We start from the raw sequence: 20520 nt of genomic DNA, 5'->3' as shown, positions 1-20520 counted from the left end.
ATTGTCCGCTCACGGAGCTAGCCATATAATAAAGGGTCATATCCACTCAGTAAAAATAGCGGTATGTCCTCTGTTTTACTTGAGGTATTAGCCTCATCATAGATCTTTCTCTCTTGCCTCATAAAGTCTTTACTACCTAAAACCATGCCGTTTTCTGGTATTTTGTTGATTTAGCGTCCCGGACGCTAAATCGAATTAGTACGGTGCATCCTTAGCCTCTAAAACCAATTAGTACTTACCAAGATTTGGTCGACTGTTACGAAATTAACTTTGAGAAAAAGTTTTAAGAAAAGATTTTTAGAATATAAATAACCTGAATAAAAACAGACTCAATCAAAAATCAAGGAGGGCTCAGCAGAATAGTCTATTTAATTAACAAATAAAGAAACCTAAGCCGTATAATACACTGTGATAAAACACAACGGACATTTGAGAACACGAGGGAAATGTAAAAAACACGAGCCGCAGGCAATGCGGCGAAAAACATAAAATACGCTTTTTCTATGTTTTATACTCTGATAAAACATGGGTTTTTGACCAATCAGAGCGTGCGCAGGGTCCTCTCTATATTATAATACTATTTCAAAATTAAGACATAATGATCGTAAGAAAAGAAATTCCCTGTTTACACTTTAACTCAGATAATCGAAAGAGAAAAAAGATTGCAATAAAATGGAGAGAATTCTCAAATGTCTGCCCCTTGTGAGGATCGAACTCACGACCTTCAAATTTTGTAATTCAGATTATGAGACTGACGCGCTGCCTACTGTGCTAACGAGGCACCTGAAAGGTTTGTCTTGAAACTTAGCATGGTCTTCATTGGCACAGTTAGTAACTGTGTTCATTGGTGACAAGTGATTAGAAGCCGCACTTTGATCGGCTATCAAAGCGAGATATTTAGCGTGGAATTTTGAATTCAAAGTACGGTTTTTCAGCCTCGATTCTGCAAGGAAATGTGTTGTAATATACCGGTCATCTTGGCACTTACCCCTTGCTCTTGAGCGTGGTTTGCCCATGTTTGCGAGCAGATGCCTTTCAATTTAGGTTGTACTTTGTTGTCAGGCGGTAAATACAAGCTAATACAGTTTTAATGAAAGTCGTATAAGCTGGAAAACATTTCATTCACCCCATTACAAATTACACCCTCCTGTGCCTGCTTTATAGTTTGTTTGTTTCTTTGTTTCTTTGTTTGATATTAGAGCTGCCTCATGACTGGATGCCTCAATGGTGGTTCTTGTTTGTTTGACGAGAAGAAAGACACGTTTTCATGTTCATGCAAACTACTGTGGACTGGAGAAGAATGTGGATTAAAAACGGGTAAGAACCTAAAACTAAAATTATTGCCGGGGCCCCTCCATATAATAATTCACCCATGTAGGTAGACTCAAAAGAGTTGTGTTTCAGTTTCTTTTTTGTTTTCGCAAACGCGCGCCGTGTTCAACTTGAGCTTCACTGAGACACAAGCCGAAGAAACGCATTGTGTCACATGGGTAGGAATGGCCGCAAAATGCAGAAATGGCAGTAACTCTCAAATTAACGAAGTACTTGGGGCTCTAGTGCTATAAGCACGGTCATTCCGTTAAAAATTTACACCATTTCAGCAACCTTTTTTAAATGAAAATACTCGAATAAAGGAATTTAACTAGGCCAAGGTACATTTGACGATTATTTCTGTTTGAATTGTAGACGAAAGGTTGTCGCTTTGTCAATGAATGGCTAAAAACCTCACAACACGGGTCATTACAGATTTAACAAAAAGTTTTTATTTTCCTAATGGTGTTTTATCTGAGGACAAGTATTGATTTAATAACGCAAATCAATAACAACACAGTTGATTAAAAATTTAGCATGGTTCCATTTCCGCCACTTGGTAATTAGCTGTGAAAACAAGACCAGTTTTCTCAATAAAAAGCATTTATTTTTCATCAATAAAGCGAAACCGTTGAAGTGAAACACTTAGCTATTGATCAACTTGAAGTTGATAAAGGTGAATTTGTCGCAGTAGTGAGTTTGTGAGATTTTTGGGATCTGCGAGGTTATACAATAATCCATACACACGCGCCATTTTGTTTTTCAGAACTTGAGTTTTACTTCACTACACTTAACACTACTGGCAAGGAAGGTCCAACTTCAAATGCAGAGTACAAAGGCTCCTCCCTTGAAATATAAACGTGACAAATGGTCTGCAAGAGTGGAGTGCACCCTTAACTGGCTACTACTACGTTGACATGTGCGGTGCCACAGGCGGTGGATCATACGGGGGTAAAGGGGTGAGGATAAACGGTACATTCCATGTTAAGGAGGGAACCAAACTTATTGTGTTGGTGGGCCAGCGAGGTGCTGAACGTCCTCCGCAATACAGAAGTGGTGGCGATAGGGGATCATTTGTGTTTTTTCCTTCCAACAGTATCCCCCTCAGTATTGCTGGCGGAAGTGGAGGGGAGCAATATAAGAGACGGCGGACCAGGACAAGCGAGTGAAGCTAAAGGATTGATGCTTGGCACCGTTGGACAGTGCGGCCGGTTGATTTGTGTTGAACCACGAGTTTGGTGGGAATTAGTTGAAGGATACACTGGCGCAAGATTCAGTGGTGATGGTGAATGCTTCAATCACAGCCAGGCAATCATGCAGTGCAATGAAACGGCAGCGCAATCATTTCTAAAGGGTGGAAGAGGCGGATCTCAAGATTATCGTGACTGTTGCAATGGCGGGTTTGGTGGAGGTGGAGCATCATCTATTTATGTACCAGGGGGAGGGGGAGGATACTGTGGTGGAAGTGTTAACGGAAGCTTTGCAGATACCGTAAATCCTCGAATTAGCGCTCGGGGCCCTAATTTCAAATTTAAGAGAAGACGGGGGGCGCTTAATCGAGGGGGGGGGGCGCTTGTTTATTTTTTTCCAAATCGTGACCTGACATGATCATTTTTTTAATAAATCATTTGCGCGTAAACAAAAACATAAGCTTTTTATCGACATAAAAACCTAATCCTAAACTTTAAATCGCGGCACCGTTAGTACTTGTACTTTTTTCCAAACTTTACGTGTTCATAAACTGAAACAATGCACAAATCTGATACCACACGACGAAACCCGTATACATCCTTTGCTGCCTCATTACTCGTCCACAAAATGGGGGGAGCGGAGGGGGGCGGTTATTCGAGGAGGGGGGGCGGTTATTTTAAATTTTGGCCGATAGGAGGGGCGCTTATTTGAAGGGGGCGCTAATTCGAGGATTTACGGTATCTTCATGTCAGGTGGTGGCGGTTCGTTTGTTCCCACTAAAACGTGAAATGCGGAGACAGGAGCATGCGACAAAGGGGATGGTTACGTCACATTTCGCTTCTTGGGTTATAACAGGCCTTGAACCTTTCATAGACTTTCATGAATTTAGAATGGAAACATAAATACATGTAGTAACAGAATAACAAAGACAATGATGATCAAAGATTGAGAACAGAACTTGTAACTTATAGAAGTTAAATGAGTGTCAGTTAAATATATTATAAAATTCACCTCTTTAAGGTTTTTATTAGCACTAGAATAAAAGCTATATATAATGCAGTTAAGTCTCTATAACAATCACCCTTGAGCAGGATAAACTAATCGTGTCGATAAGAGTAAATTGAATGCTTATCGATGTATAGTCGCGACTTAAACCCTGGCATTTAAAACTAATGAAAGAGCAAACAGATCGATAACGCAGTTTTAGTTTAATCTCAAGCTCAAAATTTCTCACGCTTGTCCAATCCTGCCTTCTCTTCAAAACAGGAATCTGAAATGACCAAAATTCTGCATTTTCTAGAGAACGTGTGCCACGACGGTTGCATTGATTATAAATGAATCACTGAGAATTGAAATGATATGCAGGACAGCTCCATTAAGATCGATGCATAATAATCTTGACGCGAATCGAAAATCAAAATCGTAAAATATACTAAATTCAATATTTACTAGGCATATAGTCCTTGGCGTCGCCGACGGCATTGCTTAAGCTCCCATTTACATGGGAGGTCAGTCTCTGATCCTAAGAGGCTGCTTGTGTGGTTTGCTCATGTTCATCCCAAGAACGATCGCTCGCAGATGAGAGTATCGTAAAAAGCCGTAAACAACAATTGCGGCTCCTCGTCAAGGTTCTTTTATAACTCAGATATAAAGTCGTCAAGCGTTTCGGTACTGAAGTGTGTCCCTCCTGCTGGAACTATCTCGTTTACGTTACTTCGCCGATCAGTACCTTTTCATCTTTATACCAATAACTACACGCCAATCGTTTACATCTTCTTCTTCATGATCAGTACAGCTGAAGGTTTTGAACACTTAAAGGCCATCGTCATCAATCGCGTGCTTGATTATTCGATGGGTTGATGTTCGGGGCTTTTCCGCTCCAAACCAAGTAGTAATTACATTGCTTTTTCCATAGCTTCCAATTCTCGCGGACCTCGCTACTTGATTGACTTCAGATCAAATCTAAATGTTGCAGTGACAATGATATCTGGAGGAATAACATTGTAGATTGCGTTGCTTTCGGCGGCGAGGCGCCGGAGGTTTTTTTCGCGGCATTCGCAGACGGTATACGTTGTCGACGAATTTGAACTACCCTTTCGCTGCAACATGTAATATTAGATCGCAGAAAGAACCTTACAATGAACCATGCCAATCAAGGCTTAATCCGACTACTGTAACTCAAGATAAAAATGGTGAACGCGTATATTATATTACTTTATAGCATAAATTATATAGTCGTTACAGAACATAAGCGTGCATATAAAGAATGTTTGGCAAATTAACATATTAAAACGTTACAAGGTTTGTCCGCCATTTTGAATAATCAAATCAAGCCAGTGTCAGAAACTCGTCTGTCCGGTTTGACCGTGACGTAAGTGTTTTCTCATTGGCTCACATCCAAGTCTTTTGTTGTTTCGCTTTATAAGTGCGACACCACCCGGATGGTTGGGCGGCCAATTAATTCCACCGCAATGTACATATCTTTCCTCATCTCACTTAATCTCTCTTAAAACAATACCTCCTGCATAGATAGTCAAGTATTCTACTTCAACGCCCCCCCCCCCCACCAAATATAAGTAATATAATCAACTATTCTATCTCAACTCCCCCAATATCCTCTCCAAGCCTGCATTTCATTATTCCCCCTCATAAACCTACACAGCCTACATCTCGTTTATCCCCCACATATACCTACACATCCTACATTTTATTAATCTCCCACATATACCTACGCCTACTTACATCTCATTTATCCCCGACATACACCTACACAGTGTACATCTAATTAATCTCCCATATATACCTCCACATCCTACAACTCATTTATATATTCCTAAAGAGCCTACATTTCACTAATTCTCCACATATACCTTCACATCCTACATCTCATTAATCCCCCACATATACCTACACAGCCCACATCTCGTTAATCCCCCACATATACATACACGTCCTACATCTCAGTAATCCCCCACATATACCTACACATCCTACATCTCATTAATCCCCCACATATACCTACACATCCTACAACTCATTTATCCCCCACATATACCTACACATCTTACATCTCGTTAAACCCCCACATATAGCTACACATCCTACATCTCATGAAACCCCCACATATACCTACACATCCTACAACTCATTTATCCCCCACATATACCTACACATCTTACATCTCGTTAAACCCCACATATACCTACACATCCTACATCTCATTAATCCCTTACATATACCCACACATCCCACATCTCATTAATCCCCCACATAATCCTATACAGCCTACATCTTATTGATCCCCCACATATATCTACACATCCTACATCTCATTAAACCCCCACATATACCTACACAGCCTACATCTCATTAATCCCCCACATATACCTACACATCGTGCATCTCATTAATCCCCCACATATACCTACACAGCCTACATCTAATCAATCTTCCACATATACCTACACATCCTACATCTTATTTATCCCCCACATATATCTACCCATCCTACATATTATTAATCCCCCCCATATTCCTAAAGAGCCTACATTTCGCTAATTCCCCACATATACCTTCACATCCTACATCTCATTAATCCCCCACATATACCTACACAGCCTACATCTCGTTAATCCCCCACATATACCTACACATCCTGCATCTCATTAATGCCCCACATATACCTACATATCCTACATCTCATTTATCTCCCACATATACTACACAGCCTACAGCTAATTAATCCCCCACATATACCTACACAGCCTACATCTCATTAATTCCCCACATATACAGTGTGCGTCGCTTCTGGAGTCATTTCAGGTTATTAAGATTATTTGGAACACGTAAATTGAAATATTTTTCGAATTATAGTATACGTCATGTCATAGATCTTATTTCAAAATGGCTGCCAGTGACTGTTATCAGGTCAAGTTTCCTCAACACCCCTTGAACCCCTTATGGTGCAATATCAAAAGGAAATAAAATAATACAATACTCTAAGAAACTTCGGTGTTTTGGAATAAAGACGGCAAAGTTTTGACCCATTTCAGTTTATGCTAAAAGAGATTTACATGTGGAAGAAAATTACTCTGCCCCCCCTCCCCCCGGGGGGGGCACTGCCATATATGGGGTATATAGGTATGTGCCGCTGTGAAGGGTATGGTTTTCAAGCAGTTTACTCTAGGACAGGGCATATAAATCAGAGCGTTTGGGTCTAGAATAGGGTATCATTTTTCACAAAACTGACTAGCTGGTTGAAGATTTTATCTAGACTAAGGAAACCAGGAATTGCCACTCAAAAATAGAAAAAATCAAATCGGGAAGTTCAAATTTACGCAAATCAGCCTCAACAGTGTCGATAGGTGGAGGGATCTGGAGAGTTTACACTAGTATAGGGTAGCAAAATTCAGCTGAACTAGCTCTGGTATAGGCTAAGGGTTCCAGGGTGCCAGCGGCACATCCCCACCCAGAAATTCCCAAAGTACCCCTCCTCCGGCTCTCGCCTGCCTAGCTTGGTTTACATGCTTTTAATATACTTTCTCTTATTCTTTACCTGTAATTTCTAATCAGGTAGAACTAAAGCTATAAAATTCAAGGGACAATGTCATGAATTGCGCATGTGCGACCTTTCGATCGAAACTTGAAAAGTTCAGGGGAACTTATTCGCTTCAGTCGAGCGGCGGGCACTCCGGAAATGAGTGTCCGGCCTTGTCTTTATTTTAGCAGTGGAAACCCACCTTGCGAAACCCACACAACGGAAACTCACTGAAATCGCGTTAGATCGGCCTGGAGAGCTGGCAAACAACCAAGAATACAACACAGCGACAGGGTAAGTAGATTTTATTCACAAAATATAAGGAAAAATTAGTTTTAAAGCAAAACCGTTCCGTTCCCATACAAGCCTTTGTAAATTCAAACCGTTGTAACACAACACCTAGCCTCCAAGCGACAAGTAATTAGAACTCGCACTTTGATTGGCTATCAAAGTGAGATAATATTGAATTCAAAAGTAGGGCTTTTTAACCTCGATTTTTCAGGGAAATGTGTTGTAATATGCTGGTCATCTTGGCACTTACCTCTTGCTCTTCGGTGTGGTTTGCCCATGTGTGCGAGAAGATGACTTACAATTTAGATTGTACTTTGTTGTCAGCCAGTGATACAGTTTCAGTGAGAGACATATAACCTGAAAAACATTCCAGTCACTCCATTACAAATTACACGGACCAAATTGAGTCTAGCTTTTGCTTATTGTCAATTGAAATGACTTTGAACCGACCGCGCTTGCAGATAATGCAACGGGTTTTCAGTTAACTGACGAATTTTCTTTGCCAGCCGCAGCGACTCTCAAAGCCACTTCAGAGATGCACAGCTGCAACACGATCTTTGCAATCATACATCAATTCATTTTATGTCGGTTTGGGTTTATAACTTCTTCTGACGAAACTACATCTGATAAGCCAGAGATCAAAACGGTGCAATGTTATGGAGCTAAAGCGGAGGAATTAAGGAAAGGCTTATTGCAATTCTCGGTATGATCACTATCAGAGGTCCACAACTGATAAGGGTTTCCGTGTCAAGGTAATATCAATAACGTGATCCGCATCAAACAAGGTTCCACCAGTTGTCTCGTCATTTGTATGAGCCGCCCGGTTAGCTCAGTCGGTAGAGCATCAGACTTTTAATCTGAGGGTCATGGGTTCAAGTCCCATATTGGGCGATTTTATTTTTTGTCTTTGTTCAAGACACAAAGTAACACAAAGTGAAGCAAGTTGTATAAAATTATATCCATACGGTAAAAAGCACTATGTCCTATGCAGTACTTGAGATGTTAGCTTCATCCGAGTAGATCATCCCCTCTTGCCTCATAAATCCTTTACTACCGAAAAACATGCTGTTTTCTAGTACTTTGTTGATTTACTGCCCCGGGCGCTAAACCGAATTATTACGGTGCATCCCTACCCTCTAAAACTAATTAGTACTTACCACGATTTGGTCGACTGTTACGAATTTAACTTTGGGAAGAAGCTTTTAAAACAAGATTAGTGAAATATAAATAACCTGAATACCAATAAACTCAATCAAGAATCAATGAGGACTCAATGGAAAAGTCTCTTTGATACTATTTTCAATTTAGACCTAATGATCGTAAAAAGAAGACATTGACATAATTGACGTAATCGACATAATCATGCTGAGGTAATCGAAAGACAGAAAAGACTTCGATAAAAGGGAAAGAATTCACAAAAATCTGCCCCGTGTGAGGATCGAACTCACGACCTTCAGATTTCTGATTCAAATTATGAGACTGACGCGCTGCCTACTGCGCCAACGAGGCACTTGCAGGATTTGCTCTGAAACTTATCATAGTCTTCATTGGCGACAAGTAATTAAAACTCGAACTTTGAGTGGCTATCAAGGCGAGATACTAAGCGTAGAGCTTTGAATTCAAAGTACGGCTTTGCAGCCTTGATTCTGCTGGGAAATATGTTGTAATATACCAGTCATCTTGACACTTACCTCTTGCTTTTGGGCGTGTTTTACCCATGTGTGCGAGGAGACCAGAAGACCACTTACAATTTAGGTTGTACTTTGTTGTCAGCCAGTAATGCAGTTTCAGGGAGAGTCGTATAACCTGGAAAAAATTCCAATCACTTCATTGCAAAATACAAGGAGCAAATTAAGTCTAGTTTTAGCTATTTGTGAATTGAAATAACTTTGAACTGATCGCGCGTGTAGATAAATGTGAAGCAGTTCAATGGTTTAAAAATAGATGAACGGTCTCCTAAAGTAAAAAGCACCATGTCCTCTGTTGTACTTGTGTTAACCTCATTATAGATCTTCCTCTCTTGCCTCATAAATTCTTTACTACCTAAAAGAAGTTGTCGTTTTCTAGTACTTTGTTGATTTAGTGCCACTGGGGCTAAATCGAATTATTACGGTGCATCCCTAACCTGTAAAACTAATTAGTGTTTACCATGCTTTGATGGACTGTTACAAAATTTTCTTTGAGTTGAAGTTTAAAAAAAAGAATTTTTGTAATATAAATATCAAAAGCAGCATTTCTGATCTAGATTGAAATTATGTATATCTATAAATGACCATAAATGAAAGTTTGTGGTTAAAAATCAAAATACATTTTAATAAATAAAAAAAAAGAGAGAGAGATGAGTATTGTTCATAATTGTTTCCAATTCTGTTATCAGCCCGTCAAACGTATCCAGGCCTCAAATACAGTGAAAAAAACCTGAATACCGGTAGACTCAATCAAGAATCAAGGAGGAGTGCTCATTGGAAAAGTCCATTTGATGCCATTTAAAAATTAAGGCGTAATGATCGTTTGAAAGTTATTTCTTGTTTCCTTCAATTGAGATAATCGATAAAGAAAAAAAAATTCAACAAAAGAGAGAAAATTCTCAAACGTACTCCCCGTCAGTGAGGATCGAACTCACGACCTTCAGATTTTTAAATCAGATTATGAGACTTAAGCGCTGCCTACTGCGCTAACGGGGCACCGGGAAGGTTTACTCTGAAACTTAGCATAGCCTTCATTAGCATCAAGTAATTAGAATACACACTTTAGTGGCTATCAAAGCGAGGTATTTAGCGTGTAATATTGAATTCAAAAGTAAGACTTTTTACCCTCGATTCAACAGGAAATTTTGTGTCTTCATATACTGGCCATCTAGGCACTTACCTCTTGCTCTTGGGCGTGGTTTGCCCATGTGTGCGAGGAGATGACTTACAATTTAGGTTGAACGTTGTTGTCAGCCGGTGATGCAGTTTTAGTGAGAGTCGCTGAACCTGGAATACATTTCAGTCATTCCAAATTACAGGAAGTAAATCGAGTCTAGTTTTTGATAATTGTCAATTGAAATGACTTTGAAATGACCGCGCGTGAAGAAAATGCAAAGCTCTTCAATGAACTGAGGAATTTTCTTTGCCAGGGGCTGTAACGCAGACCTGTAACGCAGCTGTAACGTGACCTTTGCAAACATACATCAATTCATTTTATGTCGGTTTGGATTTATAAGTTCTACTTAAAAAAACTTCATCTGATAAGCCAGAGCTCAAAACGGTGCAATGTTATGGAGCCAAAGAGGAATGGAGGCCGACTACAATTCTCGATGTGACCAGAATTAGAGGTCCACAACTGATACGGTTTTTAGAATCACAATAACATCAATAACGTGCACTGGTTTCCAGACAAAATTCCATCATTTGTCACAGCGTTTGTATGAGCCGCCCGGTTAGCTCAGTCGGTAGAGCATCAGACTTTTAATCTGAGGGTCATGGGTTCAAGTCCCATATTGGGCGATTTTAATTTTTTGTTTTTTGTTCAAGCCACAATACAACACAAAGTGAGGCAAGGTGTATAAATAGGTTATTGACCAAGCGTGAGGTCGAGATGGCTGGATATTGTTCAAGTTCTTTTTTGTGTGTTTATGGACCGAGACGGAGTCGAGGTCCATAAACACGCAAAAAAAGAACGAGGCCAATATCCAGCCATCTTGACCGAACAAGCTTGCATGATGAATAAAACATTTATTTTATGGCTTTCGGGGAAATTTTTCCTGCGGGACACAGCGGCTAGTCCCGAGCGGGGAAGATAGCTCCATCTTGCCAGCTCGGATAGCCAATCACAGCGCAGGATTTGATTCATATTGTCCGCTCACGGAGCTAGCCATATAATAAAGGGTCATATCCACTCAGTAGAAATAGCAGTATGTCCTCTGTTTTACTTGAGGTATTAGCCTCATCATAGATCTTCCTGTCTTGCCTCATTAAGCCTTAACTACCAAAAACCATGCCGTTTTCTGGTATTTTGTTGATTTAGCGTCCCAAGCGCTAAATCGAATTAGTACGGTGCATCCTTAGCCTCTAAAACCAATTAGTACTTACCAAGATTTGGTCGACTGTTACGAAATTAACTTTGAGAAAAAATTTCAAAAACAGATCGTTGGAATATAAATAACCTGATAAAAACAGACTCAACCAAGAATCAAAGAGGGCTCAGTGGAATAGTCTATTTAACTAACAAATAAAGAAGCCTAAGCTGTGTATTACACTGTGATAAAACACGACGGGCATTTGAGAACACGGTAACGCGGCGTAAAACAATAAAATACGCTTTTTCTATGTTCTATACTCTGATAAAACATAGGTTTTTGACCAATCAGAGCGTGCGCAGGGTCCCATCTATATTATAATACTATTTCAAAATGAAGACATAATGATCGTAAAAAAAGATATTTCCCGTTTATACTTTACTTCAGGTAATCGGAGGAGAAAAAAGATTGGAGAGAATTCTCAAATGTCTGCCCCGTGTTAGGATCGAACTCACGACCTTCAGATTTCTAATTCAGATTATGAGACTGATGCGCTGCCTACTGCGCTAACGAGGCAGCTTAAGGATGTGTCCTGAAACTTAGCATGGTCTTAATTGGCATAGTTAGTAACTATGTTCATTCGTGACAAGTGATTAGAACTCGTACTTTGACTGGCTATCAAAGCGAGATATTTAGCGTGGAATTTTGAATTCAAAGTACGGCTTTTCAGCCTCGATTCTGCAAGGAAATGTGTTGTAATGTACTGGTCATCTTGGCACTTACCTTGTGATCTTGAACGTGGTTTGCCCATGTGTGAGAGCAGATGACTTACAATTTAGGTCTTACTTTGTTGTCAGGCGGTAAATACAAGCTAATAAAGTTTTAATGAGAGTCGTACAACCTGGAAAACATTTCATTCACCCCATTACAAAATACACGCTCCTGTCCCTGCTTTATAGTTTGTCTGTTTGTTTGTTTCATATGAGGACTGCCTCATGACTGGATGCCTTAATGGTGGTTCTTGTTTGTTTGACGAGAAGAAAGACACGTTTTCATGTTCATGCAAACTACTGTGGACTGGAGAAGAATGTGGATTAAAAACGGGTAAGAACCTAAAACTAAAATTATTGCCGGGGCCCCTCCATATAATGATTCACCCATTTAGGTAGGCTCAAAAGAGTTATATTTCATTGTGACACATGGGCAGGCATGGCCGCAGAATGCAGAAATTAAACTCTCAAATTAACGAAGTACTTGGACCTCTTAATGCTATAAGCACGGTCGTTTCGTTACAAATTTACACCATTTCGGCGATTTTTTTTCGATGAAAATACTCGAATAAAGGAACTTAAGTAGGCCGAGATGCACTTGACGATTATTTCTGTTTGAGTTGTAGACGAAAGGTTGTCATTACACAAGTCGTTACACAAGTCATTACAGATTTAACAAAAAGTTTTATTTTCCTAATGGCGTTTCATCTGAGGACAAGTATCGATTTAATAACGCAAATCAATAACAACACAGTTGATTAAAACTTGTCAAAATTTAGCATGGTTCCATTTCCTCCACTTAGTAATTAGCTGTGAAAACAAGACCAGTTTTGTCAATAAGAAACATTTATTTTTCATCAAATAAAGTGAAACACTTAGCTATTGATCAACTTGAAGTTGATAAAGGTGAATTTGTCGCAGTAGTGAGTTTGTGAGATTTTGGGCATCTACGAGGTTATACAATAATCCATACACACACGCCGTTTTGTTTTTCAGAACTTGAGTTTTACTTCACTACACTTGACACTACTGGCAAGGAAGGTCCAACATCAAATGCCGAGTACGAAGGCTCCTCCCTTGAAAATATAAACGTGACAAATGGTCTGCAAGAATGGAGTGCACCCTTAACGGGCTGCTACCACGTTGACATGTGCGGTGCCTCAGGCAGTGGATCATACGGGGGTAAAGGGGTGAGGGTAAACGGTACAGTCCATGTTAAGGAGGGAACCAAACTGATTGTTTTGGTGGGCCAGCGAGGTGTTGAATGTCCTCCGCAATACAGAAGTGGTGCTGGTGGAGGATTATTTGTGTTTTTTCCTTCCAACAGTATCCCCCCTCAGTAATGCTGGCGGGGGTGGAGGGGAGCAATATAAAAGAGACAGCCGACCAGGACAAGCTGGCGAAGCTGAGGGATTGATGCCTGGCACCGTTGGACAGGGCGGTCGGTTGATTTGTGTTAAGCCATGTGTTTGGTGGGAATTAGTTGAAGGATACAGTGGCGGAGGATTCAGTGGTGATGGTGAATGCTTCAGTCAGCCAGGTAATCATGCAGCACAATGAATCGGCAGCCAAATCATTTCTAAACGGCGGAAGAGGCGGATCCCAAGATTATCGTGACTGCTGCGATGGCGGGTTTAGTGGTTTTGGAGCATCATCTAATTATGTACCAGGGGGAGGGGAAGGATACTCTGGTGGAAGTGTTAACGGAAGCTTTGCGGATATCTTCATCTCAAGCGGTGGCGGTTCGTTTGTTCCGAGTGAAACGTGGAATGCGGAGACAGGAACATGCGACAAAGGGGATGGTTACGTCACATTTCGCTACTCTGGTAATAACAGGTCTTGAACCCTTCATAGACTTTGATGGATTTAGAATGGAAACGTAAATGTATGTAGTGACAGAATAACAGAGACAATGATGATCAAAGATTGAAAACAGAATCTGTAACTTAGAAGTTAAATGAGTGTCAGTTAATTATATCATCAAATTCAGCTCTTTGAGGTTTCCATTAACACTTGAATAAAAGCTATATATAATGCAGTTATGTCTCTATAACAATCACCCTTGAACAGGATAAACTGATCGTGTCGATAAGAGTAAATTGTCTGCTTATCGGTGAACAGTCGCGCCTTAAACCCCTGCATTCAAAACTGATGAAAGAGCAAACACATTGATAACAGTTTCAGTTTAATCTCTAGCTTAAAATTTCTCACACCTGTCGAATCCTGCATTCTCTTCAAAACAAGAACCTGAAATGACCAAATTTTGTATTGTCTAGAGAACGTGTACCACGACGGTTGCATTGATTACAAATGAATCACTGGGACTGACGAAAAATATGGATATCGGTGTTCACAGATCGATTAAGATCGATGAATAATAATCTTGACACGAACTCCTCTCCATTTAGAATTTAACGCTGTCATTACATATTTAGCCTGAGCAAGGTTTTACAGCCATAAGTATCCTGGACATCGAGAGTAAAATATACTAAATTCAATTTTTACTAGGCATATAGTCCTTGGCTTCGCCGTCGTCATTGTTTAAGCTCCCATTTACATGTGAGGTCTCTCATCCTAAGAGGCTGCTTTTGTAGTTTGCTCATGTTTCATCCCAAGAATGATCGATCGCAGATGAGAGTGTCGTAAAAAAGCCGTAAACAATAATTGCAGCTCCTCGTCAAGGTTCTTTTTTAACTCAGCTACAAAGTCGCCAAGCGTTTCGGTACTGAAGTTTCTCCCTCTTGCTGGAACAATTTCGTTTACGATATTTTGCCGATGCAATACCTTTTCATCTTTATACCCATAACTACACCTTGTCAATCGTTTACATCTTCCTCTTCATGATCAGTATAGCTCGTGGTTTGGACTCTTAAAGGCCATCGTCATCAATCGCGTGCTTGAACATTCAGTGAGTTGATACTCGGGACTTTCTCGCTCCAGACCAAGTCATAATTATATTTCTCTTTCCATTGCTTCCAATTCTCCTCCTAAATGTTGCAGAGACCATGATATCTGGTGGAATAACATTGTAGATTGCATTGCTTTCGGCGGCGAGGCGCCGGAGGTTTTTTCCGCGGCATTCGCAGACGGTATACGTTGTCGACGAATTTGAACTACCCTTTCGCTGCAACATGTAATATTTAATAGATGGCAGAGAGAACCTTACAACGAACCTCGTCAATCAAGACCAGTGATAGTGATGCAATTAACTTTAGCTTTTGTAAAATTGTACATAAAGCGTAGTATTGCAAAAAAAAAAGCCTTACTTTGAATTCAAAATTCCATGCTAAATATCTCGCTTTGATCAGATAGCCAGTCAAAGTGCAAGTTCTAATTACTTGTCACTAATGAAGACCACGCTAAGTTTCAGAGCAAACCCTTCAGGTGCCTCGTTAGCGCAGTAGGCAGCGCGTCAGTCTCATAATCTGAATTAGAAATCTGAAGGTCGTGAGTTCGATCCTCACACGGGGCAGACTTTTGATTTTTTTCCTAAATAAAGGAAACAAAGAATATCTTTTAAACGATCATTATGTCTTAATTTTAAAATTCTTGATTGAGTCTACTGGTATTCAGGTTATTTATTTTCCAGCAGCCTTGTTTTAAAAGCCGTACTTTGAACTCAAAATTCCACGACAAAATTGTGGTAAGTACTAATTAGTTTTACAGCCTAGGGATGCACCGTAATAATTCGATTTAGCGCCCGGAACGCAAAATCAACACAGTACTAGAAAACGGCATGTTGTTTGGTAGCAAAGGCTTTTATGAGGTGAGTGAGGATGATCTATGATTAGGCTAACATCTCAAGTACTGCATAAAAAATAGTGCTTTTTTTATTGAGTGAATATGATTTTATACCCCTTGCCTCACTTTGTGTTGCATTGTGTCTTGAACAAAAAACAAAACATAGAATCGCCCAATATGGGACTTGAACCCATGACCCTCAGATTAAAAGTCTGATGCTCTACCGACTGAGCTAACCGGGCGGCTCCTACAAATGACGAGACAACTGGTGGAACTTTGTCTTGATGCGGTGCACATTACTAGTATTATTGTGACACTAAAACGTGTACCAGCTGTAACATGACCTTTGTTATCACACACCAATTGATTTTATGTCTATTTGGATTTATAAGTTTTCTTTAAAAAAAAAAACTGCATCTGAAAAGCTAGAACTCAAAACAATGTTGTGAAGCTAAAGTAGAATGGAGGCCTACTGTAGTTCTTGGTGTGATCAGGATTTGACGTACACATTTGATACGGGTTTTAGTGTCACAATAATGTGCACCGCATCAAGACAAAGCTTCATCATTTGTCTCGTCATTTGTATGAGCCGCCCGGTTAGCTCAGTCGGTAGAGCATCAGACTTTTAATCTGAGGGTCATGGGTTCAAGTCCCATAATGGGCAATTTTAATTTTTTTGTTTTTTGTTCAAGGCACAATGCAACACAAAGTGAGGCAAGGTGTATTAATAGGCTATTGACCAAGTGTGAGGTCAAGTTCTTTTTTTGTGTGTTTATGGACCGAGACGGAGTCGAGGTCCATACACACGCAAAAAAAGAACGAGGCCAATATCCAGCCATCTTGACCGAACAAGCTTGCATGATGAATAAAACATTTATTTCATGGCTTTCGGGGAAATTTTTCCTGCGCGACACAGCCGCTAGTCCCGAGCGGGGAAGATAGCTCCATCTTGCCAGCTCGGATAGCCAATCACAGCGCAGGATTTAATTCATATTGTCCGCTCACGGAGCTAGCCATATAATAAAGGGTCATATCCACTCAGTAAAAATAGCGGTATGTCCTCTGTTTTACTTGAGGTATTAGCCTCATCATAGATCTTCCTGTCTTGCCTCATTAAGCCTTAACTACCTAAAACCATGCCGTTTTCTGGTATTTTGTTGATTTAGCGTCCCGGGCGCTTAATCGAATTAGTACGGTGCATCCTTAGCCTCTAAAACCAATTAGTACTTACCAAGATTTGGTCGACTGTTACGAAATTAACTTTGAGGAAAAGTTTTAAGAAAAGATTTTTGGAATATAAATAACCTGAATAAAAACAGACTCAATCAAAAATCAAGGAGGGCTCAGTGGAATAGTCTATTTAATTAACAAATAAAGAAACCTAAGCCGTGTATTACACTGTGATAAAATACGACGGGCATTTGAGAACACGAGGGAAATATAAAAAACACGAGCCGCAGGCAATGCGGCGAAAAACATAAAATACGTTTTTTCTCTGTTTTATACTCTGATAAAACATGGGTTTTTGACCAATCGGAGCGTGCGCAGGGTCCTCTCTATATTATAATACTATTTCAAAATTAAGACATAATGATCGTAAAAAAAGAAATTCCCTGTTTATACTTTAACTCAGGTAATCGAAAGAGAAAAAAGATTGCAATAAAATGGAGAGAATTCTCGAATGTCTGCCCCTTGTGAGGATCGAACTCATGACCTTCAAATTTTGTCATTCAGATTATGAGACTGACGCGCTGCCTACTGCGCTAACGAGGCACCTCAAGGGTTTGTATTGAAACTTAGCATGGTCTTCATTGGCACAGTTAGTAACTGTGTTCATTGGTGACAAGTGATTAGAACCCGCACTTTGATCGGCTATCAAAGCGAGATATTTAGCGCGGAATTTTGAATTCAAAGTACCGGCGGCTTTTCAGCCTCGCTTCTGCAAGGAAATGTGTTGTAATATACCGGTCATCTTGGCACTTACCCCTTGCTCTTGAGCGTGGTTTGCCCATGTTTGCGAGCAGATGACGTTCAATTTAGGTTGTACTTTGTTGTCAGGCCGTAAATACAAGCTAATACAGTTTTAATGAAAGTCGTATAAGCTGGAAAACATTTCATTCACCCAATTACAAATTACACCCTCCTGTGCCTGCTTTATGGTTTGTTTGTTTGTTTGTTTCTTTGTTTGATATTAGGGCTGCCTCATGACTGGATGCCTCAATGGTGGTTCTTGTTTGTTTGACGAGAAGAAAGACACGTTTTCATGTTTATACAAGCTGCCGTGGTCGGGAGTAAAAACGGGTAAGAACCTAGAACTAAAATTATTGCCGGGGCCCCTCCATATAATAATTCACCCATGTAGGTAGGCTCAAAAGAGTTGTGTTTCAGTTTCTTTTTTGTTTTCGCAAACGCGCGCCGTGTTCAACTTGAGCTTCACTGAGACACAAGCCGAAGAAACGCATCGTGTCACATGGGTAGGAATGGCCGCAAAATGCAGAAATGGCAGTAACTCTCAAATTAACGAAGTACTTGGGGCTCTAGTGCTATAAGCACGGTCATTCCGTTAAAAATTTACACCATTTCAGCGACCTTTTTTAAATGAAAATACTCGAATAAAGGAATTTAACTAGGCCAAGGTGCATTTGACGATTATTTCTGTTTGAATTGTAGACGAAAGGTTGTCGCTTTGTCAATGAATGGCTAAAAACCTCATAACACGGGTCATTACAGATTTAACAAAAAGTTTTTATTTTCCTAATGGTGTTTCATCTGAGGACAAGTATTGATTTAATAACGCAAATCAATAACAACACGGTTGATTAAAAATTTAGCATGGTTCCATTTCCGCCACTTGGTAATTAGCTGTGAAAACGAGACCAGTTTTCTCAATAAAAAGCATTTATTTTTCATCAATAAAGCGAAACCGTTGAAGTGAAACACTTAGCTATTGATCAACTTAAAGTTGATAAAGGTGAATTTGTCGCAGTAGTGAGTTTGTGAGATTTTTGGGATCTGCGAGGTTATACAATAATCCATACACACGCGCCATTTTGTTTTTCACAACTTGAGTTTCACTTCACTACACTTAACACTACTGGCAAGGAAGGTCCAACATCAAATGCAGAGTACAAAGGCTCCTCCCTTGAAATATAAACTTGACAAATGGTCTGCAAGAGTGGAGTGCACTTGCGCTTGTTTATTTTTTTCCAAATCGTGACCTGACATGATCAATTTTTTAATAAATCATTTGCGCGTAAACAAAAACATAAGCTGTTTATCGACATAAAAAGCTGATCCTAAACTTTAAATCGCGGCACCGTTAGTACTTGTACTTTTTTCCAAACTTTACGTGTTCATAAACTGAAACAATGCACAGATCTGATACCACACGACGAAACCCGTATACATCCTTTGCTGCCTCATTACTCGTCCACAAAATGGGGGGAGCGGAGGGGGGCGCTTATTCGAGGAGGGGGGCGGTTATTTTAAATTTTGGCCGATAGGAGGGGCGCTTATTTGAAGGGGGCGCTTATTCGAGAGGGGGGGCGCTAATTCGAGGATTTACGGTATCTTCATGTGGTGGTGGCGGTTCGTTTGTTCCCACTAAAACGTGAAATGCGGAGACAGGAGCATGCGACAAAGGGGATGGTTATGTCACATTTCGCTTCTTGGGTTATAACAGGCCTTGAACCTTTCATAGACTTTCATGAATTTAGAATGGAAACATAAATACATGTAGTAACAGAATAACAAAGATAATGATGATCAAAGATTGACTGTAGCTTATACAAGTTAAATGAGAGTCAGTTAAATATATTATCAAATTCAGCTCTTTGAGGTTTTTATTAACACTAGAATAAAAGCTATATATAATGCAGTTAAGTCTCTATAACAATCACCCTTGAGCAGGATAAACTGATCGTGTCGATAAGAGTAAATTGAATGCTTATCGATGTATAGTCGCGACTTAAACCCTGGCATTTAAAACTAATGAAAGAGCAAACAGATCGATAACGCAGTTTTAGTTTAATCTCAAGCTCAAAATTTCTCACGCTTGTCCAATCCTGCCTTCTCTTCAAAACAAGAACCTGAAATGACCAAAATTCTTCATTTCCTAGAGAACGTGTGCCACGACGGTTGCATTGATTACAAATGAATCACTGAGAAATGAAATGATATGCAGGACAGCTCCATTAAGATCGATGCATAATAATCTTGACGCGAATCGAAAATCAAAATCGTAAAATATACTAAATTCAATATTTACTAGGCATATAGTCCTTGGCGTCGCCGACGGCATTGCTTAAGCTCCCATTTACATGGGAGGTCAGTCTCTGATCCTAAGAGGCTGCTTGTGTGGTTTGCTCATGTTCATCCCAAGAACGATCGCTCGCAGATGAGAGTATCGTAAAAAGCCGTAAACAATAATTGCGGCTCCTCGTCAAGGTTCTTTTATAACTCAGATATAAAGTCGTCAAGCGTTTCGGTACTGAAGTGTGTCCCTCCTGCTGGAACTATCTCGTTTACGTTACTTCGCCGATCAGTACCTTTTCATCTTTATACCAATAACTACACGCCAATCGTTTACATCTTCTTCTTCGTGATCAGTACAGCTGAAGGTTTTGAACACTTAAAGGCCATCGTCATCAATCGCGTGCTTGATTATTCGATGGGTTGAT

At 40.0% G+C, this 20520-nt stretch overlaps 1 protein-coding gene, 6 non-coding genes and 1 pseudogene across 7 annotated transcripts; 6 read left to right on the top strand and 2 right to left on the bottom strand.

Annotated features, from left to right (window-relative positions):
• The first annotated feature begins 1964 nt into the window (after positions 1–1964).
• LOC145465837 (uncharacterized) lies at positions 1965–3513 on the top strand. Its single transcript, XM_081449592.1, is given in 3 exon segments — positions 1965–2449; positions 2451–2798; positions 3241–3513. Coding segments are annotated over 3 exon segments (693 nt in total). The 5' UTR covers positions 1965–2228; the 3' UTR covers positions 3365–3513.
• A 4635-nt stretch (positions 3514–8148) lies between these two features.
• Positions 8149–8221, top strand: Trnak-uuu (transfer RNA lysine (anticodon UUU)). The gene has a single exon. It is a non-coding gene; the product is annotated as a tRNA-Lys (tRNA).
• Positions 8222–8753: 532 nt separating this feature from the next.
• On the bottom strand, positions 8754–8839 carry Trnam-cau (transfer RNA methionine (anticodon CAU)). Its single transcript is given in 2 exon segments — positions 8754–8789; positions 8803–8839. It is a non-coding gene; the product is annotated as a tRNA-Met (tRNA).
• A 1906-nt stretch (positions 8840–10745) lies between these two features.
• Positions 10746–10818, top strand: Trnak-uuu (transfer RNA lysine (anticodon UUU)). Its single transcript has one exon. It is a non-coding gene; the product is annotated as a tRNA-Lys (tRNA).
• A 2219-nt stretch (positions 10819–13037) lies between these two features.
• Positions 13038–14072, top strand: LOC145466763 (uncharacterized; annotated as a pseudogene).
• Positions 14073–15486: 1414 nt separating this feature from the next.
• Trnam-cau (transfer RNA methionine (anticodon CAU)) lies at positions 15487–15572 on the top strand. The gene is given in 2 exon segments: positions 15487–15523; positions 15537–15572. It is a non-coding gene; the product is annotated as a tRNA-Met (tRNA).
• Positions 15573–16010: 438 nt separating this feature from the next.
• Trnak-uuu (transfer RNA lysine (anticodon UUU)) lies at positions 16011–16083 on the bottom strand. Its single transcript has one exon. It is a non-coding gene; the product is annotated as a tRNA-Lys (tRNA).
• Positions 16084–16432: 349 nt separating this feature from the next.
• Positions 16433–16505, top strand: Trnak-uuu (transfer RNA lysine (anticodon UUU)). The gene has a single exon. It is a non-coding gene; the product is annotated as a tRNA-Lys (tRNA).
• Positions 16506–20520: the final 4015 nt, after the last annotated feature.

Source organism: Orbicella franksi, chromosome 13 (assembly GCF_964199315.1).
Source record: "Orbicella franksi chromosome 13, jaOrbFran1.1, whole genome shotgun sequence".
Classification (NCBI taxonomy): domain Eukaryota; kingdom Metazoa; phylum Cnidaria; class Anthozoa; order Scleractinia; family Merulinidae; genus Orbicella; species Orbicella franksi.
The sequence above is the reverse complement of the archived record's forward strand: the minus strand, read 5'-3'. Positions and strand labels throughout refer to the sequence as shown.